The following is a 23,389-nucleotide window of genomic DNA, read 5'->3' as shown; positions in this document are numbered from 1 at the left end:
TAGACCGGAACAGGATTCAGGCCATGTTTTGGGATTCCGGGGCAGCAGCTTTCCTGACTAGCTCTGCTAGCACGGCAGCCTTTCCTATCCCCATCTCGCGGTTTATGATGGTTAGCTGACGTGATATCCAGATTCTCTGTGCAGCATCTACGCCTTCCACGATCCCAGCTACGTACAGCGCCCAACTGATATGCAGCGCCGACAGGCGGCGCGGATATTTCCCTTCAGGCAAAGCCTCGTTTGGATAGCGTCGTTCAGAACCCGGACTTGTTCTGTAACCAAGATGGTACGGTATTGAGGAACAGGTGGCATGTGCAAGCGCACGAATCCTGCTATGAATGATCGCTATACCGCTAGCTAAGTCGGCTAGCTGTGTGTTCGCAAGTATAAGACCATGTCCGTATAAGGAATTAGCGAGAAGACCGTACGCTCGCAGACGCAGACTGTGAGCCAGGATCTTAAGCATGCGGTACCGCGACCAATCATAGCCCGCCTCAAGAGTCGGGTAGATATATGCAGTCCTAGTCCAAAGATCTATGCTCTCTTCTGACGACAACTGAATAGTGACATATCTAAATTCTGAAGGGAGCGTACTCGGCCAGTCGCCCATTTGACATTCGATAGAGGTTATGGCTTCGAGGAGCGCGTTGGCTTCTGTCGCACCGGCGGCGGCAACGACGCGGTTGGAAGGGAATGATAGCCATACATGTCGTTCAAGATCACGAAGTTGCAGGTGGATGATGAGGAGCGCGGAGTTGTAAAGGTTGAGGTAGTCGGTGGTCTTTTCAGCCGCTAAACCGTCGCGAAGAAGTTGAAGATCATTAAGGGTGAATATGAAGGGGGTGTTTCTTTTGATGTTGTCGAAGCAGGTAAAGAGCTGTGATCAAGCCGGTCAGTCATGGTCTCTCTGCCTATTATGATTTCTGACATCCGCTCAACATACAGCCCTGGTCAGCAACGCGCTGTAGATCTTTCGGGTGGTGTCCTCGCCAAAGCTTCTGCACTTTTGTGACCGGACGAAAGCCATTGCCCCTTCCAGGTGGGAATTCGATGTGGGCCTAGTATGATCTTCACTGTTCAAGTCCTGCTCAACTATCAGCTGTCCCGCTCACGCTATAAAATGATTTGGACTCTCCTACCTCGTACATCGCAAGGACGAAAATGGTCATGACGAGCTCACATCTCCTCTGTTCATCGAGATGCTCCATCAACCGACGAGTGAGCTGGAGCGCTCTGCCATAGCACGCCATTGCTTCGGTCAAAGAACCGTGATCTTTCACATCGCGCTTGTCCGAGATGAATGCCAAAAACAACGCCGACAACGCGGGTGGTAGTGGTGACGAGGCTATCATGGACTGTTCCAGTTCAGCCAGGACGGGTGGAATGGCTGTTAGAAGGCCTCCATGCAAACCCCGTCCCTGTGGAATACGAGCAATCAGCTTGATGAACGCGCATAAATTGCCGTGTTCCTGGTAGGGAATGTGGCCCGAATGAGTGGCTGTGGATACTGGGAGATTCGCAAGCAATTTGGCCATTGGGTCCTCTTGGGCAGAGCGCTTGCTGCTTAGTCTCTTGTCGTTGAGATTGCGATATCCACCGCATACGCGGTTTCCTTTGACACATCGCTTGCAGACAGGTCTCGCCTCGTCACACTGTGATCGCCAATCAGTTGGGTCTGGCTCCTCGCTTCTCTAGAGGAATGCGAACCTTGACTTTGCGAGCACGGCACGTGTTGCACCCTTTGCTCGGTCCACCTGGATAAACCATTTTGGAAACTGGACCTTGCAAGGTCCTAGCCCTAACTTGGGTTGGTGATTCCGACCGGAGGTCTGCTCCGTAGACGTGGTATACGTCTCCGATGATTGAGCCTTTGGCGATTTCTATTCCCTTCCGACTTGGCGTTTATTCCAACTTCATTGACGGGACAATCAATGGAAAACCACGAGGCAATAATGTATAAAGAAAAAGAATTATTGCTTAGAGACTTGGAATGCAACCATCCAGCAACATTAATAACAAGACTGGCGGAAATCGATTTCGTGTCAGAAATACTCCGTACAGATTTAGAGCTTGCGACGTCTGCTTGTGCAGTACCGCACAGCGGGCCTGAGTCTCTGATGTCGAGAAACAGAGCCAGCAGTTGTCGATTATCGTTGTCGATCTCCTGCGCTCGGCGCCCTCTCTCTTCCTCTGGAACGCCAGGCAACTAACCCCAGGGCGCCTAAGCTGAGTGGCTGAGTATTATCAGTCGACACATCACAGAATCACAGCGGACCCAGGCGCAGCTGCTGGTTGGCGGTGTTCTGGGCGGTTGGAGCCCGGACAGGGTCGTTCGCCGTAGTTTTAGCGGGGAGTTCGTTCGTCTTGACTCGTGCACAATAATCTTGGTGGGATATACTACCAGTTGCCAATTGTCAATCAAAGTACGGAATGGTGGAGGCAACTTGCAAGAAGCCATCACAAAGCAGGCAGGCGCCAGGCCTTAGTAGTCAGGTAACTAGCGAGGGCAAATTGCCTTTTCCTTGATCGATCCTTCCACAATTGGTAAGTTGAGCGAAGGAGCCGCTCTCATCACACACTATCACAGTGCACAGTGCACACTACTGCCCCCTCCTGTTCCCACAACTTTAGAGTACTCGGTATTCATTGTTCGCCATTCCCCAGCAAAGGGTAAACCTCGGCCAGAGTGTGGGATAGAACAATTAATCCCTCTGATAATTGATTAGGGCCCCGTCTTCCCAAACAAGCTAGCTTTGAACTACTCCATAGATCTGAACTGGTGGGTCTATTGCTGATTGACATCGGGCCACCCGAGACCAGGCATCCAGGCGATCAGTAAGGAGTATCCGCGGTCGAGGTCTAGTTTTCCAGACTCCAGAGCCGGTACAGATCGGCTACCTTACTCGGTAGTATTACAACGAAATGTTTCATCTTAACAACAGTGGATACGATCCCCTCTTGAGCATATCACAAGGATGGTAGATGTTGTACTATATGGTATTCGGACAATTCACATGAAATATCCACAAAACAAAAGGTAGACGGACGACAATCGATCAATATGGTATAAGCTAACTAAATGTGGAATGAAATGAAGCAGGTCGAAATGCCGGCAACAGAAACATCATGCGTAATCATAAACATAGACAAACCCGGATACCGGCGTAATCGATCGATGGTGGTATGGACTCGAAACAAACACAACGCTGTTTGGACTCTGAACATGAACAGGAATCGGTCGATCAAGAAGCACAAAACCAGCCTAATGGGCTCTACCAAGCATTGCGGTCCCAGTTCGGATCTGCATCCATATCAGTCAGTCACCTAGTCCTTCCATAATCCAAAATTTATCGGGGATACTCACCCTGTATAAAGCTAGCAAGCACCTTACTCCCCGTCTGCAGCAGCGGATGTCCAGCCACAATCTGCAAGAACCGCTGCAGGCCCTCGCGGCGGTGCTCAATCACGTCATCGCTGAAGCGGTTTGTGAAGACCTTCCCCGGCAGCGGGGGGATCGTGACCCTTGTGCTCTCGCGCTCGAGGATATCGCGGAAGTATTCGAAGTCCGAGTAGCGGCGGCGCACGACCGAGTGCTTTAGCTTGAACGCGGGGATGTTGGTGCGGCAGACGATCTCGTACGAGGTGTACATATTGCGCGATGTGCCGTGCGTTTGGGGGTTTCGGACCTGGAGGGACACAAGGTGTTAGCTCGTGCAGGTTTCAAGGGTCATTGCGATGTCGGGTTGGGGTAGGTGTCTGGCAGAGCAGAGCTTGAGGCACGTGGGGTAAAGAATCTGGGAATGGAGCTTCACCTCTATCTCGAGGAAGTTCTCGGGGGGTCCGTAGATCTCCTCGAAGGTCTGCTGTCGCGATTCAGGAACGGCTTGCATGTCGGCGTATCACGGACGGTAGTGGAAGTGGTCGCAGAGAGTCGGGGAACTTGGGAGGTGGGGGATCGCGGGGAAGTCGGGCTCGTCTGTGCTCAGGAATGCACGATTCGGAGTGCAGAGGAGGTTTGGTGGAGAGCCGAAACGACTGTATGTAGACAAGTCACGAGCCAGCATAAGACAGAGCTGGGAGCGAAGGAGAGCCGAATTGTTCGTCCAGGACAAACTTGCGCATGGGAGTTGGAGTTGGAATGGGAAAATGACGCCCACTGAGCGGGGCACGTGATTGGGCTACGATCTATATAGCAGTCTACTCCAAGCAAGACTTCATCTTAGGCTCTTCATTGCAAATTTCTTAGAGCTCTACTCCCAATCGCAAATACTCGCCCTTGATACTATACACATCGAGAGGCGTCCTGGACTCATTTTTAACCGGAATTCGACATCCGGAGAAGTCGCAGTCAAATCGTTCCCTACCGTCGGAAATAACGTTATAGAACGTCCCCTCGATGCCTCTCTCGAAAAACCTCAGCTCTCCCCAGCATTCAGGGCCAGCATATGTGCAGCCATCCATGTAGTCCTCACCACGCCATTCGAACTTGCATCCGCCCTCGCTTAAACGTGAGACATACACGGGACGCTCGCGCATGAAAAAGACTCCCTCCACGCCGGCGAGTTCAAATACGCCCCAGACGCTGTTTTTCTCCAAGCAAAGTCTTATCTCTGAGTCGCGAGTATCAATTCCTTCGGAGTCGATTTTGTAAGACGCATTTAGGGCATCGTTTGCCACCTTTAAGATCGGAGGATACGATTGCGGCGGCTGCTTCAACGTCAGCCGCAAACCCGTTACACAATCCGAACTCCTTTCACTTACTGTAGGGAAACCCCAATGATTCCTTCCAAGATTCCCTTGTCTTTGTTCTAGCTTCGGGGCGACAAAGCTTTTGGATTCCGTTCGTCTTATAGCGGCAATTCTAGAGATAGGCTCTTTCCTTTGCCTTGTAATTGCACTATCCACGGGTTTTGCCTGAATAGGCTTATCCAATCCCCCAGGTTTGAACTCGAAACAGCCATTGATGTTCAAATTCGACATGGAGGATTCCAAATTGTTCTTCGAGCCTGTGCTCGGACCCGCCATTGCACAGCTAGCACCAAACCCCAGACTGCCAAACCCAAGGTACGGCCTCATCGCCTCTCCAGAAACAGCATCCCGTCTGTTCCACGAACTGCTAAGAGTCCACGCATCTTCTGCCTTCGGTATCGGATTCGGCTCCGACGTGCTCCCCTTCTTGCTCCGCCTCTCTTCTTCGCGCGCCTGCCTCAGCCACTCTTTCTTCAGATCTTCCTCGAGTCTCGCTAGATGCTGAGGGACCGATAACTCGCCGCAGCGAAGCGCACCTAGTAACCGCATCGCCGCCGTCCCCTTGTTATCCGTCGGACGCAGCCCGTAATGAAGCAGCTGGGCCCTATACCAATGCGCAGGCCTATCATTCACAGACTCCGAGTCGGAGCTAGAAGGTGTAGAGGAGTCGAAGAAGTCATCGAGCTCGGAAATCGTGCACCGCCTGTGGCGATGGAGAGGAGGGATCACGACGTAGAAATCGTTATTGTAGTACTCAAAGCTGCTTCGGGAGGCTGGTTGTGTCGGGTCCATTTTTGTCCAATGTGCCTGTTGATTGGGGTAGACAGCAAAGTAGAAGAATGATGGACATGCTGAGATGAGACATGAGAGAGAGGTGAGGGGGCAAGGACTGAATCGTGACGAAAGCAAGAAAATTGACTTCTTAGGAAACAGGGGTTGAAACGCTATCGCTCCTACTAGACATGGTTATGTGGTTTGAATCGATCAGGCCACTCAATATCAGAAGACAGGTTCTGTACAAAAGTGAGCAAGGAAAATATTTGATTTGTTTAATACACCTGAGCGATGCCCGAAGTAAAAGCAAAAGTAGAACAGATGAACGACCCATGCAGAAAAGTAAAAGCCAATTTCTCCGAAATATCGTGAACAGCAGAAAATAAGATGAGAGGACAACGCAAAGAGACCCAAGGTAAATAAGAAGAGGAAAAGTACAGTTTAAGGGAAGAGAAGATGAGACAACAATCCAGCAGGAACCGCCCAGGCACACCTGTAAATGTAACAAGCAAAAGGTGCAAAATTCAAGAAGAAAGAAGTCAATAAGAAACCGAGATCGTTTACTCCTGTCGACTGCGCTTGGTGCCGTGTGGATTCCACGAGCCATCACCTACGCCTTGATTCTGGGGGAAGAAGCCGGTGTTGAAGCCCTGGTTGGGACCCTGGAAACCGCCTATAGCAAGCAAATACGTGGTTAGATATCTAGTCCATGTTCATATTGTGCGGTGATAGAGTGGGATGACGTACCTTGCATTCCCATGTTTCCTCCCATCCCTCCCATCATCGGGTTCATGCCCCCAGCCATCGGATTCATGCCCATACCGCCCATAGGGCCCATGTTAGGCATACCCATCATATTGGGTCCAGCCATGCCGCCGCCACGGCCACCGCGCGTCCCACCCATCATACCGCCACGGCCGCCGAATCCGTAGTTGCCCATGCCCATCTGATTATTTTGGAATCCGCCGCCGACCATGGGGTTGTTGAACCCGCCCATGGGGTTATTGAAGTTGCGGTTGACGTAACCGGGCATATTCGACATCCCTCCGCGATTGTTGTATCCTCCTCTACCTCCACGGAAGCCCCCGCCCATATTGCCCATGCCAAAATTGGCGTTATTTTGGTTCGGTGAATTGTATCCTCCGGCCGAGCGCGCATTGTCTTTGCGCATGGGATTGTCTTTGGGAAGCGTGCGAAAGGGATTGGGGATAGGGCTAGTGTAGGTGACCAAGAACTTGCGTCCGCTTTGGCCTGTGGTGGAAAGGGAGTCGATCTGGTGTTTAGTGGCGGTTGCAGCGGGGAGCGACGTGAATTCAAGGAATGCTTGACTGTTGAGGATGAGAGTGTTAGTACGAAGCGCTCCAGATACAGAAGGCAGCTTGACAGCCCTACCCTTTACTCTTTCCGTTCACCTTGTGTTCGCTGAAAGTTACGTCCTTTAGTTCGTCCTCGCAGCCGGCGTCGCGTGCCCAGCCCCGAATATCATCGTCCGTGGTCCACCAGTGCAATTCAGAGATGAGAAGTGCGGGTGTGGCATCGGCATCAACAGGACGATCGTCGAGTTCCTTTCGTTTCACACCCTGTTGGGGCGTTGTGTCCTTTTGCATTGGTGGCTGGTTGGTTGTATCTATCTGGGTTGTGCCCGTACCGTTCGTTGTGGCGTTAGGTTGTTGCTGAATCGTGCCGGAGTCTGTAGAGTTGCCGCTGTTATGGGTGTTATCAGAAGCATCGAGGATAAGATCAGTGTCTTCCTGCTTCATGTCATAGTCCTGTTTGAAGTCACCCTGATCATTGGCGTTGTAGCCACTACCATCACCGTAGATATCAATATCGAAGTTATCATCCTCAGTAGCCATCGTGTTTATGTAGAGCTCGAGGTCTCAAAGCAAGAAATGATTGCTTGATTTCTTGATCAAAATACAGTTCTTGTCTTTTCTCTTTGTCTTCAAGTTCTCCGGTATCAGTGCAAGTACATGTCTGCAGGCGTAGGCCATAAATTAGCAAGATGATTATCTCATTTTATTCACCAACAATGACGGTGTTGAGAAGTCAGGTAATAACACCAGGCGCCCGAACTGTGCTGAAACCGCTTTGACTCTCAAGAGCACAAAGGAAGAAAGAACTCGAATATACGTACAATCCGAAGCGAACAGGGCTTCAAAGGAAACAAAGTCTTCACCAATTTGGGGACAAGATGGCTCTAAGCAGAGCGCAGGCTTCCCTTCTGTTTGCGGAGTCCAAATACAGGTAGATGGGCAATGCGATGAATATGAAAGATGGGAGGCTAATCCACACGAGTGGCTGGCCCAAGGACAGGTCCGATCAAAGCTCTTCAGTGAGAGCACATGCGATAAGGGGCAAGTTATACACAGGAAACCAAGCCGTCTGTAGGGTCAGTAGAGTACCCAGGTACTGGCTCCAGGAGTTCCGCTGTATCTCCTGAACGATGACGCGGTTGGATAGGGGAAGGGGGAATGATTACGTTGATATGGAGGAGTATCACAGAACAGAAGCCCCTTGCAAGGCGTGTTTGGGGGAAAAGATCGCGGTGGAGCGTGGCGCGAGGCGAGAAGGGACGATGATGAGCTTCAAGCGTGAAGGAGCTTGAGTGCCTTAGCTCAAGCGGCACTGCTGACATCCGGCCCGTAACAACAAAAGTCCGGTCCCACCATCATAGTCTGTTTGGGCAAGCAAGTCCATTTAACTAGTTATTCAACCCCTGCAGGTCTGCATTTTGATGTGTGAAGCTGTAAATGACTATGTCGATAGTATGTAAGATTGATCAAACCAAAGCTCTGTATCACGTCCTGTCTACATTTGAGCCTATTTGTCTCCGGAATATGACCTTCGTCAACTTTACAAGCCCGCCTCCCAGGCGTCCCACGCCCGCTCATCCTCCCAAGCCCGCTCATCAATTGCTTTCTCACACAAATCGGTCGGGTTAAGTTCTGGGTCGTAGCTTGCCCCATGAGCGAGCTCCGGGCCACACTCATCCCGCAAAGCGCCTTGGTTCCAGGCATGTAGTGTGCAGGTACCTGTTGAGCAACCCCAACCGTTCCAAGACGTTGCTTTCTAGGGTCAGATCTCACCATTAAATTGTCAGGAGTAAATGTGAAACCTACCAGCAATAACTGGGGCATTTGGATGCCAGCTAGCATCACGCACGCAAGTCTTCCATCGACTAATCTCGGCTCTACTCACATGCATATAACCTTGAGGACGACGGCTGCGAGGGCGTGAAAAGTGTGTCGCTTTCTGGACATCGACTGTTCCTGCCAAGGTCGCGTCCAGGTTCCACATGTATACCTTCCCATCTTCGCTGCCACTATACACATATCGAGAGTCTGAGCTCCCTGGTGGTGAGAAGTGACACCTGATCAGAGTTCTGAGGACGCTGTGTCCTCGGAACGTAACAACAGAGCAGTCATGCGGGTGCGGGTAATAGAAATCCGACGGGAAAGGGTCGAATCGATAGTCAAAGCCCGTGCCATAGCTAGTCGGTTCAAGTTTGTCAAACTTGGCTGTGGACATCATCTTTCGCAAGTCCCACAATTTCATAGTCTGATCCTTGCTGTTCGACAGAACATACCGGCCGTCGCCCTTGCTGTCAACGTAAGTCAACCCTTCGGTATGCCCTACGAACACTCCGGCTTCTCGTCTATCGGCCATAGACCTCCGGTCCCAGACACGAACTGTACTGTCATCGGACCCAGAGTACAGAATGTGAGGCGAGGACTTGTCTCCGAAGCACACTGCATTCACGTCGTCTTCGTGATTTCGTATGCGAAGGACCGGTTGTCTTGTTTCAAGGTCATATACAATCACTGAGTGATCGCCCGTACCAGCGACGATCTCACGGCCATCTCCCGAAAATCGAACAGACCAAACCTGATCGAAAGGATTAGGATGCAGCCAGACACTAGCATGCCCAATGCACTTACAGCAAAACCATCGCTTTCAAATATGTCCCGACCGGCTCTCCCATGGGGAGAAGAGGCAAAGTCCAAGACAAGGGGTTCAGAGTCGTCTGCCGGATCTGTTGATGCAAGGCAGACAAGTTGTCGGAGCGAGCTATATGCTAAGAATCTGTTGTCGGGGCTCAATGTAGCATCTGTGATCGTCCACGAGGCGAGAGGATAGTCTACCGTCTTGTAGTATTTCCACTCGTAGGGGTTCGATGTATCATACATCCTGACTTTGAAGTCTTGGGAGCAGGAAAAGAAGAAATTACCGTCATCGGAGAACTGACCCGAGTAACATTTGGAATCGTAATGGATGATTTTATCCGCAGTGGTACCGGGAATAAGATCCTGCACATCCTACGGTAAGCTGTTTTTCTTACATGATCCTAAACTTGCAGAATTGCACTTACTTGTGCTATTGAAGAAACCCTGCTCCTCTGCAGTCCCTGCCCATCAATCCCTAATTCTCGCCACATTACCTTCTCCGCGAAAGATTTCTTCCGTTTCATACGTTCATCAAGGTAGCTGGGATTGGTTCCGAATTTGCCGGATCTCATCAGTTTCGTCCCTTCGTCGCTCGGCACCATGGGGTATTCAGGAGGGCCTCTCCGTCTCGGAACCCGCCTGCCTAACCCTAGTATCCCATACTCCTCTTCTTCGTCGTCATAGTCGTCATCGAAAGCACCAGGACCGGGAACGAATCCATGATGGCGAAAGATTTGTTGTAGACCACCAGAAGCTAACATATTCCGTAAATGTGTGAGAGACACTAGTTGATCGAATTAGTAACTGAAATACGAATGCGCTTCTTTCCCAGATGGAGCGAGAGGTCTACCTTGAGTCGGGCGTCCCGCCGTCTGGTCATTGCCATCCATTGTGAACTCTATGTGGATGTTGCCCAAGTTCAACTCGGGCTCTGGAAAGTCAGTTTGATGGTCAGTGCTAGAGCCAGCGATTGGGGCAGAAGAAGGGTGGTCGATACCGAAGCCAAACTGGCCCGCGTAGGATTGCTCGTCCTCGTCCTCGTCCGGTTCAGGGTACTCTTCTTCGTCTACTCTCTCATCGGGATCTTCGAGATCAGGTTCAAAGTCCGTATCATCGTCGTCGTCTCCCATTTCATCCTCCTCAAGCCATGCTCTCGCGGGGTGCCATGTGCCGCCGGGGCCTGTTTGTGGCGAACTGCCCTGTCGGCCACCGCCAGCTGTAGGGGGAGAACTCATGATCAGTTAGGAAAGATAGGTAGGTAGATTAGAGAGATTAGAATGCAAAGTCCATATCAATCGAGCAATGGAGCCAGTGCAGGAATGCAGGCTCGACGGCACTATATGTTAGAGGGGTATGAATTGACCTCACTCGAGTCCAGTCGGGACCCCCGTATCGGATTCCTTATCGATACCGTCATCCGCCGCTGGGGCCACCTCGGCTTCGGAGACGCTTACAGTAACTCCTATCTCCGTAACTCAAATATCAGGAACCCCTCATCTTGAACAACGCGCTACAGTAATATCAACATCAATATTTATCCAAAGTACATTACAAAATAACTCACACTTATCAAAAGACAATAATTCAACACGATATTGATAGTGCATGACCCGAAACATGAAATCCGAAATCCGAAACCACATGAAATTCCCGGGAACAGTAACGTCCTTCAGTTCAGTCTAGGCACCTCGAGGGAGCCGCTCGCCAGCATCACATAGACCTTGGGATTCGGGGGCATCCTCAAAAAGAACACCAGAACATGCACCAACCATGCCATGACCTTGATCACATTCTCCCGCGGTGGATATGGGATGCCTAACTCCCAACCGTCGCTCACTTCCGTGTTGTCGATCTCTGGAGGCGCCTTGGAGACTGCCGCACGCAAAGCAAGTACCCCTGCAATCGCCTTGATGCGGACTCTCAAATGAGCTCGCTTCTTTGGCGAGGTTTGCTTTGTCGCTTCAAGATTCGCTTCGGAGGATCTGTTGCCCTTCTCCTTGGCCAAATAGAACAAACAATCCGCTGGGATCTTTGGCTGCTTCTCCAGTCCGAACTCGACCCTTTGATATAATATCTCTGCAGTCGTTTTCAAGTCAGCACGTTGCGGATTTGGTAAAGGGTCGTATGTGCTTGCAGAGGATACATACCATGCATAGTCGACACAATGACCTGCTCAAAGTGTCCAGGTTGTGGTATGACGAGGGTTTCGTGAAAATAGGTCAGGAGAGAACCTTGCTTTTGATTCTCGAAAATGCGTGTCTCGAAATATCTTAGCCGTTGGAGCTCTCGAGAGACTTCATTGCTGACCGCAATCGAAACCGCTTCCTTGCCAGACTTGGGCTTCTCCTCGGGGTCTTTCTCAATCAAGTCGCCGTGATATTTCCCGAGAGAGTCTCCAAATCGAAGACACAGTTCCGCTTCGAATGTTTCGAGATGCCGGGTGTTGCCATCGACCCATTCAGCGGAGGGCTTAGAAGTGGGTTGTTGGGAATCCTCCAAGCCTGCGATGGTCGACTCTGACTGTGGGAACCAAGATCGAGCCTGTCCCGTCGGGGCGCCCTCAAGGCCCGACGATCGCAAGCATTGATAGCTGCAAGGTGCTGCCTCCCGATAGTTGTATGCACCAGCACCTTCCCATCCGCTGGGACCACCAAATTGATTGTCATTATATTGATCATACTGGGGCGCACTCGGCAGGTTGCCGTGATACCCGTTACCGTGCGGGGAGGAGTACTGGTTCCCACCACCATATCCGCCCCCATGCTCATCGCCCCCGTCATTGTCATCGTCGTCGCCGCCGTCATCGTCTCCATCCGACCTATTCCCCTGGTCCCAATCATCGGATATTGTACAGTGTCGGCAAAGACACTCGATGAATTCCTCCCATGTGCTAATGGGATTATCACATCCAGGAATCGCACATCTTACTGGTGAAGGAAGGTGTTGGGTGACATTTTCCATCTCCTCTCTGGTCAATCTTGGACGGTCGTGTTGCCGCATGTGCAGCAGGTGTTTGTCTTTTCTTGAGAAGCATACTGACCTAGGGCAGATAGGACAGAAATAGCGTTTAGTTGGGAAGTGTTTGGACGTTATGTGCCGTTTAAATGTACCTCGATTCTTGCACTCCAACTTTCTGTTTGGCGGGCAGAGAATGCATCGAAACTGCTTGTCCTCATCGTTTGCGTTTCGCTCGCCTCCTTGGTTAGGCGAAATCAATCTATCGACTAAAGACAACGCTTCTTGGAGGTGCTCTTGTACAGTACGCAGCTGCGTGATGTTGGGCATGTCGCATCCAATGTACACAATCGATCCAATCATCACCACGATCTGTATAAGGGCGTTCAAGAGGCCACGGGGCGATGCAATATTGGTAACTGGTGGCACAGTGGGCGACGTAACAGGTCGACGTTGTGTCGTGGTTGTTCCCTGACCGTTGAGAAGAGACTGGTCCACGGGACTGTAGGAGGGATTGACAAATTGCGGTTCGCCCGTCGAGGATTGGAAGGAACTTCCACGGGATAGACCTGGGGCCTTATGCTGATGTCAGTATCAACGACCTGCACTCGCTTTTAGGAATCGACAAACCTCGAGACCAGGGCCTGTAGAATCAGGACTGGGGTGCGCATGAAACGCAGCTGGGAAGTTCCGAGCCAAATTGGGGTCAAGATATATCTGTGATGGCCCAACCTGGGAGTATGGTGTCGACTGAGGTTCGAGATATTCGCGAGCCGACCCAACGTGGGAGTTCGGGCTTGGGCCCGGACCGATAATTTGAGGGACTCCCATACTTTGCAGCATGAGATCAAACTGTGGGTCGTCGAAGTCTAAATGTAGATCGTTGAAGTTGAACGAGCCCTCAGCCTGAAAACCTCCCTGGAAACTTCCCTGATCCATGATTGCAAAGTCCAAAGGACTAGGCAAGGTTGGATAGGACAAAGGTGGGAGAGAAAAAAAGAGAAGGTAAAGTCGGGCACACGGCTGTAGAAAAGGAGAAAGGCTATCAAAATGACGAGGATGTGGGCAATGAGGGCGCAGCGTCTAGGATGTTGAGGATTTTATAGGGCAAGGCTGATTTTGTTCAGGTCCTCCAGGGTCTGGACAGAGGGTGGTTTAAGTATATATACAAGGCTGGTCACATTCGGCAGTCCACTAAGATGGTTTCCAATCTGGTAAATGAGAGAGCAGAAAGGAAGGCTTCTGGAACAAAGTAAAACATAAAAGAAAAAAAGACAAAAGGAAACAGGGCAGAAGGAGGTAAATGTAGTCCGAAAGCCACGGGTGATACTTCGTCAGTGCCCGGGTGCGGATGCGCAGCAACTGGCAGCTGGCCACTCCTCCACTCACAATGATAATAATTAATAAGACCAAAAGAGACAAAGGATAATACTGAACAAGGCAGGGCGAACGCCCTCTTACTATATTGTATAATCAAATACATACAGGATAACTGACATGCGGTGCCAATGCAATCATGGCAGTGTAGCCAGTGAGGCCAGCCAGTCATACTAAGACTTCGAGAGCCGATACAGAGAATCAATAAACGGATCAATGAGCAGCAAATGCGGATAAAGACAACACAAAAAAGGGACTTTCTGCAGCAGCTCGAAAAGTACTAGCAGAAGCGGAGGTTTGAAGCTAGCTTCCCTTTGAAGTGAAGCTCTCAACGCCCCGGCTCTGGATTTGCTCCCACCTTTCCACACTACCCGTTGGCGTCTTTCTTCTTGTCCCACTGTATTTGCCCTCTGCTTTTCAATGCTTTGATTCGTCTGCACGAATTCAAGCAACCATTTGCTTGCTCCTCTTCTCCCCAGGCGATAGCCCGGGTTCCTGAGGGTTTAGTAAAATTGCCACCGTCAAGTATCGCAATTTCAGGCCGCGATAGTCAACCTCTCTACCCAACGATCTTCGGTCTTCCAGGATGCAAAGTGCAACAGAACCCTTCGCACGCCGACTCGTAAACTTTGTTGGTGGAAGAGCGCTTTGCACAGCCACAATTAAGCCTCAGTCTGGAGGCAGCAACATGCCCAGGCTACCAGTTGAGGAGAACGCCGGTTCAGGAATTATATCATTCTGCGGGTTAGTGACCAGATCTGTGATCCTCCGAGCCCCCGAGCCCCCGTCCAAGCAACGATCAACGAACCCCGGCCGCTGTCAACCGTTTCAGCTTCCATGTCGCCACATTCAATTCGACTTAACCTATTGCTACCTTCGTCGCTCAGACGTTGGAACTCCAACGCTTGCTGAACATTCGCCTCCCCCTGAAAGTCCTCAGTGCTTCTTCCTTGCCCTAGACGCGCCTTCCATATACTTCATACGAAGATTCAATTACGTCATGCCGATCAATCTTGCGGGGTTCACCCCAACAGCAAAAAAAAGATCTTTGATCTGGATTGAATGCTAAAGAAGCGCAACTGTACTAAAGACAAAGGTAAACAAACCAATATACATTGTACCTGGCTTCTCCCAAGGATCGAGATTAATGCACATCCTAGGGACACCTAGTGCGGCTCTAACTACGGGGTATGCTGACATGATGTCACTCCTCTCCCACAGTCCCCAACGGGCCTGGAGCCGAGATTCAATTTTTGATCGTGTGGTGCAACCTGATCAGGGTACTCTGGTCTAAGGGGCCTAGATATCAGGAACCAATTTGGTCTGAAAGCATCCAGGCCTTCTGTTGGGAAGTGGCAAGTTCGTCTCATTACTACTACGAGGTCCGAGGTCCATTATTCTCATTTGGCTCATTTGGTAATTGAGGCTTGTATGTCCTCGCCAGCCTACGTCAGATACTGTCTGCATATACATTTACAATCTTTCCTTTCCCGGCGTTTCATCTACTTCTGGGCAACTGCCCCGAGCACGTTCCAAGTCCGTCGCCTCCTCCGTCTTCTGGCCTCGTATACCGGTGAGGAGATGGCGCGACCTAAGGGTACCCCCTCTTGCAAAACGACCGAACCGAGCAAAGGTACTCGCTGCCTCACTGATGTCAGGCGCATTTGAGCCGTCCTCTACACACAAGCCCATCAGCGATGCCGTCTGCCTTGGGCCTCGACTTCCATCGGATTGAAGTCCCGTGGCAGAGCACTAGTACGATCGCTTAACATCGGCCCGTGAGTTGGCAACCAAAGTGGTCAAGATGCGGATTTCTCTCGCGATCGGCGGGAGGAAGAGAATTGATGAGGCTCAAGTGACAAGCAGCCGAGATTAGGTAGTTTGATCTTGATGAGAGATGACTCAGGCTGCGAGTGTTGGCAGTTTGCACAGCCTCATGCATGCTGCATGGTTGAAGTACCTACGTAGTGCACGGAGTACTCCGGACCTCAGCCACCGTTCGTCCCTCGCGTCATAGATCCTGTAGAAGATCAATCCGGGGACCGTGAGAAGCCAACCTTGGAAGCTTCTTACATTAGTCGATAAATGTTCCGGCATGAACCCAATCTAGCCGGGAAAAAAAATTGACGTCTCACACGAGACACCTTATCTCTAGTTGGCTGCCTTGAACTTACTACCCTATCGCCCTATGTTGAGTTGTCTTGCCGAGTACGAGGATGTGACCACAACCCCGTAACCGGAACCTCGTGGACGAACTTAGTCTGTGCCGAACCGTTCTTCGTACGTAGTGGCAGTTGGTGGCCCGGGCAAGCGGATCAATACTGGTTTTGACTTCTACAAGGGTAATCCCAGTCGCTCATTTCGTGGTTGAGATGAGAGCGAACGAAAGTGTTGGGGGGACATATAAGCCTCGTCACGAATAATTCGGTCAGGCTTGTTGCTGACCGAGTACACTCGGCCGCAAGGGTACCCAATCGCGACTGCGGCTTGTAATATCTGGCTGGGAGAGGAGAGTTGAAGGGTCGGAACTCAAAAGGTGCCAGGGTGTCTACGGAGTTCAGCTGGTATTGATACTTGGTACAAGCACACGTAGCACAGGAAAAAAAAACTAAAAAAAAAACTGAAGGGGCGCTGCGGATAGCTGGATCGGGGATACTGGAGTGATATCAGAGTGAGAATTGTTGAGACAAGCGGCACAGCCGAGGATGAGGATCTATTCGTCGATGAAAACAAGGTTTCTCCGCCTCGCTTCATGCGGTGCAATCAAGATAACGCTCCTTCAGCTCTGATGGGTAGCCGGTGAGATTCACGCATACCCATGCAAGCCCACCACAAGCCATCCAACCGAATCTGCTAACCATGGAAAACCGGGATGCGTTTTGCTTTTTGTTGAAGATCTTTTTCATTCAGGGGAATCTATGCACAGGATAGAGACGTGCCGGCTCGAGAACCCTCAATTTTCTCGTCACAAATGAACTCCACATTCGGAGGCGTAAAAACCCAGAAAACACCGAACAACCCGCAACCACCGTTCCGATAACCGTTTAGATGTGGGTGTCGTAAGGCAGAGGAGTGATGGTTTCGGGGGCGGAACCCTGGACGGTGTGAGCCTCGCGGGGCTGGACGGGCTGGCGCTTGAGGTGGAGGTGGATGCCCTGCTCCTTGGCCTGCTTCTTCTTCTCGGCGTTCTCCTTGACGCGCTTGATGAAGTCCTCACGGGAGCGGGAGTGCTTGACGTGCTCGACGCGGACGTTGATGCGCTTCTCGAGGTAGCGGTTGCCGACGACCTTGTAGAGGAGGACACCGACGGAGGACTTGGTGACGTTGTAGACGACACCGGTCTTACCGTTGTAGACCTTGTAGGGCATACTATTTCAAAGTCTCAGCATTTGTCTTCTTGACCAATCTGTCGAAAACCCGGCCATCCAAAAACTCTTTTTTTGCGTCGCGCTTGCAGGTTTTCGACTATGAAACGGGACGGATGGAAATTTTCACTGACCCCTTCTGAACGGCACCGTTGACCTTGATGTCGACAATGTCGCCAACCCTATTGTTCTCAAATCAGTCCTCGCTGCCTCAACTTTTTCGCCTTGTATATCTAGGGGATTCGTTCGTACCGGTAGGTCTTCAGGTAGGTCGAGAGGTGGATCTGACCCTTCTCACGGAAGTTGCGAGAGAAGGCATACTGAAATGTCCATTAGCGGCCGTCGTTCAACGCAGCGATATTCATTCTCGTCGTGACATACCCGGGTGCCGGAACGGAGACCGTGGGAGTGACCCATTTTGACGGTTTTTTGGCGTTGAGAGTTGAAACTTGTCGAAAACGAAGAAGTCCCTCGATCTGCCGCCTCTCTCTGGTGGTGTCGCTTTTCGGGATACTTAGTGCGCCGTCCTCCGCCCTCAAGGGCTAGCCCTACGCGCTAGGCCGGATTCGCCGTTGACCCACTCTTTTCGCTCCACGCGCTCGGCTAGGTTATCGATCAAAAAGACCTTCACCTTTGGACTTGGAGAAACCGTTCAGCTGAGTTATTCGACAACCCTTGCGACAGCGCGAAATCTGCAGTCATGGCCCCCGTCCCGTGAGTATACGCGGCTATCACCAGATCATGTCGATATGCGCATGATTCTAATTTTCGTCTTCAATGCAGGCGCGTCTACTCCAAGACCTACAAGGTCCCTCGTCGTCGTAAGTGAACCTTTATCGAAATGATGGATTGAGATATCGAAATTTGGAAATCATAAGCTAACAATGCGCAGCTTTCGAGTCGGCTCGTCTGTTAGTGCTCTCCGGCCACTGATCAGAAGCGTGCTTCTGTTTATGTCGTGTTACAAGTTCCTAACCTGGTTATGCTAGTGACTCGGAACTGAAGATTGTCGGCGAGTACGGCCTGCGCAACAAGCGTGAGGTGTGGCGTGTCCAGCTTACCTTGTCCAAGATCCGTCGTGCTGCTCGGTATGTGCACTGGAAGACTTGAGGAAAAAGTGAAGGATTCGACTAATCACGTTCGTTCCGGCCAGTGAGCTCCTCACCCTCGACGAGAAGGATCCCAAGCGTCTCTTCGAAGGTAACGCCCTGATTCGCCGTCTCGTCCGTATCGGTGTGCTCGATGAGTCCCGCATGAAGCTCGATTACGTCCTTGCCCTCAAGGTCGAGGATTTCCTTGAGCGCCGTCTCCAGACCTGCGTCTACAAGCTCGGTCTCGCCAAGTCCATCCACCACGCCCGTGTCCTGATCAAGCAGCGCCACATCCGCGTCGGCAAGCAGATCGTCAACGTTCCCTCTTACCTGGTCCGCCTCGACTCCCAGAAGCACATCGACTTCGCTCTCACCTCTCCCTTCGGTGGTGGCCGCCCCGGTCGTGTCCAGCGCAAGAAGGCTGCTGCCGCTGCTGGCGGTGGTGACGACGAGGCTGAGGAGGATGAGGAGTAAATTATCTAAAATAGGAGTATGGACGGGTTTCGTTACGGACAATATATCCACGGGGCTTCGATGTCACTGCAGCATCGCGTATAATGTTGTACGACCTTGCATTTCTACGAATCTAAAAAATGTTAAACTAGGTAGCCTACGGCTCAGCATCGAACCCACTTTGATAGACTATGACCTGATTGTATATTGTAAAGTCTATCCCCCTAAAGCGCGCCCTAACGCCGCAACGCCGTCCCATATATCGTAAATCATATCCCTCCACGCACGGCCGTTACCCTTATACTCCAACCAGCTGCTTGAGTGCTTCTTCAGCACTTCTATACCATATTCCTGCTTCCTCGAGACCATCGCTTTCGCCCTCCTGTTTCTTCCTCTGTGCCTCGCGGGCTTGCGTTATAGCTTCTGACTTGCGCCGCTCCAGTATACTCAATTCCCGCTCCATGGTCTCGGCCTCGCGGGTCTTGCGGGGCAGGGTATTTTGAGCCGCAGCAATCTGTCGGTTGAGCGCCGCAAGCTCAGCCTCGCGTTCTGCCAGCAGAGACAACGTCGCAGGGAGAGGTAGGTTTTGAGATGAAGATGTATCTGAATTGGCGATCTGTTTCGCCCGAAGCGCGGCGACAGTGGTCTCAAGGTTTTCGATCGACTCAGGCAGGGTAGTGAGTTCGGCCATTTGCAGCTGGACATTCTTGTATCCTGAAATGAACGCCGTCAGAAGCAGTTTCTCACACAGCTCCAAGTGGTAGGGCAAAAATGAGTGAGTCTCGTGCACTTACGAGTGGCTAGATCCCTAGCCATTTTATCCAATTCCTCCACCATCAGCCGCACCTCCTCTTTACGCGCCTTAAGCTCCGCCTTTACTTCGGACAGCTGCGTTTCCAACTCGACATTCTCATTGTGACCGACAACCAGGGGAGGATCTCCAACAATGGCACGCAGAAATTTCTCTTTCGTTACCTGTTCGACGTACGAGAACCGCAGTTTCGAGAATAATTCCTACCATCCGCTCGCGTTAGACCGGCGCGATTTGCGAAATATCTTTCGTCTGTACCTTGTAATGTGACAAGTCCGCCTCGAGGGATGCCGGTGAGACTGATGGGCTCTCGATCGCGGAAACATCCGAATTGCGCTTCGATGGAGACCTGTCGGTATCTGGGGAGAAAATCGGCTCGCTGATTCGGACGATGGACAGTTGCGTCTTCAGCTCGCCGTGCTCTTGTTCGAGCTGCTGCAGCTGCTGGCGCGTTTGTGTGGCGTTTGGTTCAGACATTTTTCGAGGCGACACCGTTCGCTCAGAATCACAGAAAGGAGGGAATGGGTATGCAGTAGCCGCGAAAGGACGCTTGACCGATAAACTCCACCCCGCGGCAGAATATTTAATGCGGAGGTAAACAAACGCCGCTTCACTCTTGGCATTGGTTTGGTCCGGGCGGTGAGCGAGACATTGACTGTCGCCTTCCCTATGATCGTATCTTCCAAATTACGTCCTTGCTTTGGTCAAATGTCGAATTATTGTATCTTATCAGCCGTTATATAACGCCGGGGTGATGTAGCGATTGCTTCAACCCGGCATTGCCTTTTCCTTATCCCAACATTATTCTGCAAATTCTTCCATCATGCCTCCAGGTTTAGGAAAGACGATAGGCGACCCAGATAACGATGACTATGTTGCGCAAGTACTCGCAAAGGAGGCGCGCGATAGCTCCATGAAGTACCCTGCTTTAGGGATGGAAGCATACATGCCTGCAAGGTGCGAATCACTCAACCAGCATGGTTTCGGACTCTAATAATTACCGCAGGCCTACAGGCTCCGCTCCGAAGCCCAATACTCGATTTCTTCGCCATATCATCAAGGAGACGGATAACCATAATGCGGCTTTGAAGAGAAAGGAAGAAAGGGAGGCCAGAGAACGTATGCGAGAGCTACGAACCCAGACCGCATCTTCGGCGCAAGCGAGCAGCGGCGATCGCCATCGTCGGTCACATAGGTCGGATGAAAGGGACTCACGACGGGATAGAGATAGGGAGGACCGGAAGGTTAGACATCGCTCTGATTGGAGAAGGCGAAGGAGTCGTTCGGCCTCGCTTAATAGGAAGCGCTCGCATACATCTCGCCGCGAGCGCGAGGTGCGGGACCGGGATGATGACCGAGAAAGGAGCTCAAGAAAGAGTCGTCGACACCGATCTTATTCAAGATCACGAAGTCGATCCCCGCGTAGGAAGGATGCGGATTATGATGACCGCCGCCGACGCCATCGAAGACGCTCTACCTCCCGCTCCCGGTCGCCAGAGTCGAGAAACGGCCGCAAGGGCCGCGAATCGTCGGGACGTCATAAAAGGTCTGTGGCAGACTCTCTAGATAGAACATCTGGCAATGAGTCGGACCCTTTGGAAGAACTAGTCGGCCCGCTGCCCAAGGAAGAGGCGCCAATTCGTTCTCGTGGACGAGGTGCATACAAACCCAACAACAGCAGCATTGACGCTCATTTTGCGCCTGGTTATGACCCGTCTCTTGATGTACAACCTGAAGAAGATGAAGGGCAGACTAGCAGGTCTAGTCGCCGGCCCGTGGCAGGGCTTATGACTGGAGATGACGATTGGGAACTTGCCTTGGAAGCTCTACGAGATCGGGCTCGCTGGAAGCAGACGGGCGAGGATAGACTACGCGCGGCAGGCTTTAACAGTGACATTGTAGATCGCTGGAAAAGCAATACTAATTCGGCGGCCACAGGGAACGACGAAGGTCTGATCGAGAATGTCAAGTGGTCTACCAAGGGCGAAGGTCGCGAATGGGATCGAGGGAAGTTTGTAGATGATGACGGTCATATCAGTGTCAAGGCTTCTTGGTAGCGCATTTCCGTCCCGTTGGTGTTATATCGGGCTTCGTTACCCGCTTTCACAAAATAAAGCCGTTACTTGGTACTCGCGGTTACCTTGAAGCATAATATATTTTGACTCTATCATGCATTACCTATGCCCATACAGACGGATTATCGAAGCTCTAACCTTCTACATCTAATCTAATAGACTAACATCTGTATCAGAAGCCCCCACTAGCTTACTGCATCTTTTCCAATCCTTACGAATCTAACGTCCCAGTTAATTCCGCACTTTTGTCAGCTAGCGGAACGCTTCCTCTGGCTTACTTGCCGTATACAAACAAGATATCTAATCAATCAATATTCTTTGCCCTAAAGCCAGATCTCGTCTTCTTTTCTTGTTGAATATTTCTTTTTCAGCGTATACCCGTCAAAATGACTGACCAGTTTGCATACACATACCCATCCTCTCTTGAGGGCTACGAGAATCTCGAGCCCCTCCCCGAGTAAGCCCCCTGATGGTGTGATCGGCCGAGTGGATGGTCAAAGAATCACCCCTCACAGCCGCAGTTGTGATCACGGTATCTGACCGACACAATCAGAGAACGAAACGAAGACGGAAAGTCGCTGAAGAACCCGCAACATGGGGTTCTGAGCCAAGCCTACGAAGAGTTCCCTGATCCTCTCACCAAAGGCAGACGGGGTGGATTCGATATCCATATTTACCATTTTCAGGTACGTCTGCTTCGAATATCTCCATAGGAGACCAACCCGAAAGTCGATGTTGATGCATGCTACAGAACAACCCAGACCAAGTCGCCTACGCCCGGGCGCTATGGGAACGGATAAGGCGGGAGTGTAAGTCCACTATCCACGTCAATTATCCCAGTCTTAGCTGATATACGAGTGCAGTCCCCGAACTCCGCATCTACACCTTCTGGGACAAGCCCGTTAGCCCGCACCCAGTAGCCATGTTCGAGGTGAACCTGTTCACGCCGGCGCAATTCGGGGCTTTCGTGCCCTGGCTCGTTATACAGCGCGGTCCGCTGAGTGTGCTCATCCATCCGAATACGGAGGAGCATGAAGATGAGCGCAACCATACGCAGCGTGCGGTGTGGATGGGGGATCGGATTCCGTTGGATCTGAGTCTGTTTAAGCTTATGAGGGAGAGGAGGAGGTTGGAGGAGAAGGAGAGGGGAAAAAAGGAAAAGGGTAAAAAGTTATAGATGGGGTCTCTGATGGTATTTTTTTGGTAGTGAAGTGTGTATATAGTTGGTCTTAGGGTGCTTGGGTGAGATGCTTGGTTGGCATGTATATATCTGACCGAGGTATATGATGGAATTGGAGACAAACCTCCTTCCTTACATCAACCAGACATGGCGGGAAAAAAAAAGAAATAAAGCAAGTGCATAAGCTCCAAGGTTAAGGGTGCATGATGCGCTCAGATGACCGGCCAGCCTGCAAGCCAGTTCCGCCGCAACCTTAACCCCTCCGCATCATTGGCAGATCATGCTTATCGATCTTATGCATACCAGTGCATACCACCGCACGCAAGGGCACCAATAAGGCTGACCAGAGACCCCAGACAAGCTCCAGTGCGCGTCATCCCCCGCGCACGAGTCCGCTCGCAGGACATCCGTTGGTCGTCATCCGCCGCAACCCCCCTCGATCCTCGAGGTCCCCTTTCTTAGCACACGGGGTTATATGAGTGGACGGACCAGGACCCGGTTCATTGCGATCGGGGCTAGCTGGTCAGTGATCACCGGCAGCTGAGGTCTGAGTGTTGTGCAGGGTTGAGGGCCGATGTAACGGACCCTTGCACTGGTTGGGATATATAGGGT

The 23,389-nt window shown here is 51.4% G+C and overlaps 11 protein-coding genes across 11 annotated transcripts; 4 read left to right on the top strand and 7 right to left on the bottom strand.

Moving 5' to 3' along the window:
• Positions 1 to 16: 16 nt before the first annotated feature.
• BDW74DRAFT_166961 (sorting nexin-3) lies at positions 17 to 3,890 on the bottom strand (the record flags this gene model as incomplete). The annotated part of the gene is made up of 8 exons (XM_073726627.1): positions 17 to 877; positions 944 to 1,084; positions 1,140 to 1,652; positions 1,704 to 1,775; position 2,578; positions 3,277 to 3,301; positions 3,365 to 3,686; positions 3,813 to 3,890. The coding sequence occupies 8 exons, from the start codon at positions 3,888 to 3,890 to the stop codon at positions 17 to 19; spliced, it is 2,013 nt and encodes a 670-aa protein (XP_073585571.1).
• Positions 3,891 to 4,242: 352 nt separating this feature from the next.
• BDW74DRAFT_176448 (uncharacterized protein) lies at positions 4,243 to 5,541 on the bottom strand (the record flags this gene model as incomplete). Its single annotated transcript, XM_073728610.1, has 2 exons — positions 4,243 to 4,707; positions 4,762 to 5,541. 2 exons carry the CDS (start codon positions 5,539 to 5,541, stop codon positions 4,243 to 4,245), a joined length of 1,245 nt encoding a protein of 414 aa, XP_073585570.1.
• Positions 5,542 to 6,083: 542 nt separating this feature from the next.
• Positions 6,084 to 7,379, bottom strand: BDW74DRAFT_176447 (uncharacterized protein; the record flags this gene model as incomplete). The annotated part of the gene is made up of 3 exons (XM_073728609.1): positions 6,084 to 6,196; positions 6,271 to 6,851; positions 6,916 to 7,379. The coding sequence occupies 3 exons, from the start codon at positions 7,377 to 7,379 to the stop codon at positions 6,084 to 6,086; spliced, it is 1,158 nt and encodes a 385-aa protein (XP_073585569.1).
• Positions 7,380 to 8,379: 1,000 nt separating this feature from the next.
• Positions 8,380 to 10,705, bottom strand: BDW74DRAFT_166960 (WD40 repeat domain-containing protein; the record flags this gene model as incomplete). Its single annotated transcript, XM_073726626.1, has 6 exons — positions 8,380 to 8,591; positions 8,646 to 9,411; positions 9,465 to 9,833; positions 9,896 to 10,254; positions 10,321 to 10,401; positions 10,468 to 10,705. The coding sequence occupies 6 exons, from the start codon at positions 10,703 to 10,705 to the stop codon at positions 8,380 to 8,382; spliced, it is 2,025 nt and encodes a 674-aa protein (XP_073585568.1).
• Positions 10,706 to 11,139: 434 nt separating this feature from the next.
• BDW74DRAFT_176445 (uncharacterized protein) lies at positions 11,140 to 13,364 on the bottom strand (the record flags this gene model as incomplete). The annotated part of the gene is made up of 4 exons (XM_073728608.1): positions 11,140 to 11,546; positions 11,618 to 12,505; positions 12,581 to 13,001; positions 13,056 to 13,364. The coding sequence occupies 4 exons, from the start codon at positions 13,362 to 13,364 to the stop codon at positions 11,140 to 11,142; spliced, it is 2,025 nt and encodes a 674-aa protein (XP_073585567.1).
• Positions 13,365 to 14,111: 747 nt separating this feature from the next.
• BDW74DRAFT_128248 (uncharacterized protein) lies at positions 14,112 to 15,073 on the top strand. The gene has a single exon (XM_073722229.1). The coding sequence runs from the start codon at positions 14,389 to 14,391 to the stop codon at positions 14,869 to 14,871; it is 483 nt and encodes a 160-aa protein (XP_073585566.1). The 5' UTR covers positions 14,112 to 14,388; the 3' UTR covers positions 14,872 to 15,073.
• A 1,773-nt stretch (positions 15,074 to 16,846) lies between these two features.
• Positions 16,847 to 17,584, bottom strand: BDW74DRAFT_176444 (60S ribosomal protein eL21; the record flags this gene model as incomplete). The annotated part of the gene is made up of 4 exons (XM_073728607.1): positions 16,847 to 17,171; positions 17,302 to 17,349; positions 17,420 to 17,487; positions 17,549 to 17,584. The coding sequence occupies 4 exons, from the start codon at positions 17,582 to 17,584 to the stop codon at positions 16,847 to 16,849; spliced, it is 477 nt and encodes a 158-aa protein (XP_073585565.1).
• Positions 17,585 to 17,649: 65 nt separating this feature from the next.
• On the top strand, positions 17,650 to 18,901 carry BDW74DRAFT_149722 (40S ribosomal uS4 domain-containing protein). Its single transcript, XM_073723928.1, has 5 exons — positions 17,650 to 17,881; positions 17,951 to 17,988; positions 18,060 to 18,078; positions 18,157 to 18,255; positions 18,321 to 18,901. The coding sequence occupies exons 1-5, from the start codon at positions 17,868 to 17,870 to the stop codon at positions 18,730 to 18,732; spliced, it is 582 nt and encodes a 193-aa protein (XP_073585564.1). The 5' UTR covers positions 17,650 to 17,867; the 3' UTR covers positions 18,733 to 18,901.
• A 19-nt stretch (positions 18,902 to 18,920) lies between these two features.
• On the bottom strand, positions 18,921 to 20,089 carry BDW74DRAFT_128133 (uncharacterized protein). Its single transcript, XM_073722228.1, has 3 exons — positions 19,781 to 20,089; positions 19,506 to 19,725; positions 18,921 to 19,425 (listed from the first exon to the last, which is right to left on the bottom strand). Exons 1-3 carry the CDS (start codon positions 19,997 to 19,999, stop codon positions 19,010 to 19,012), a joined length of 855 nt encoding a protein of 284 aa, XP_073585563.1. The 5' UTR covers positions 20,000 to 20,089; the 3' UTR covers positions 18,921 to 19,009.
• Positions 20,090 to 20,345: 256 nt separating this feature from the next.
• Positions 20,346 to 21,579, top strand: BDW74DRAFT_176441 (uncharacterized protein; the record flags this gene model as incomplete). Its single annotated transcript, XM_073728606.1, has 2 exons — positions 20,346 to 20,479; positions 20,529 to 21,579. 2 exons carry the CDS (start codon positions 20,346 to 20,348, stop codon positions 21,577 to 21,579), a joined length of 1,185 nt encoding a protein of 394 aa, XP_073585562.1.
• Positions 21,580 to 21,983: 404 nt separating this feature from the next.
• On the top strand, positions 21,984 to 22,774 carry BDW74DRAFT_176440 (uncharacterized protein; the record flags this gene model as incomplete). The annotated part of the gene is made up of 4 exons (XM_073728605.1): positions 21,984 to 22,054; positions 22,151 to 22,283; positions 22,349 to 22,406; positions 22,461 to 22,774. The coding sequence occupies 4 exons, from the start codon at positions 21,984 to 21,986 to the stop codon at positions 22,772 to 22,774; spliced, it is 576 nt and encodes a 191-aa protein (XP_073585561.1).
• Positions 22,775 to 23,389: the final 615 nt, after the last annotated feature.

Source organism: Aspergillus multicolor, assembly GCF_047715735.1.
Source record: "Aspergillus multicolor strain CBS 133.54 unplaced genomic scaffold BDW74scaffold_7, whole genome shotgun sequence".
Classification (NCBI taxonomy): Eukaryota; Fungi; Ascomycota; class Eurotiomycetes; order Eurotiales; family Aspergillaceae; genus Aspergillus; species Aspergillus multicolor.
The sequence above is the reverse complement of the archived record's forward strand: the minus strand, read 5'-3'. Positions and strand labels throughout refer to the sequence as shown.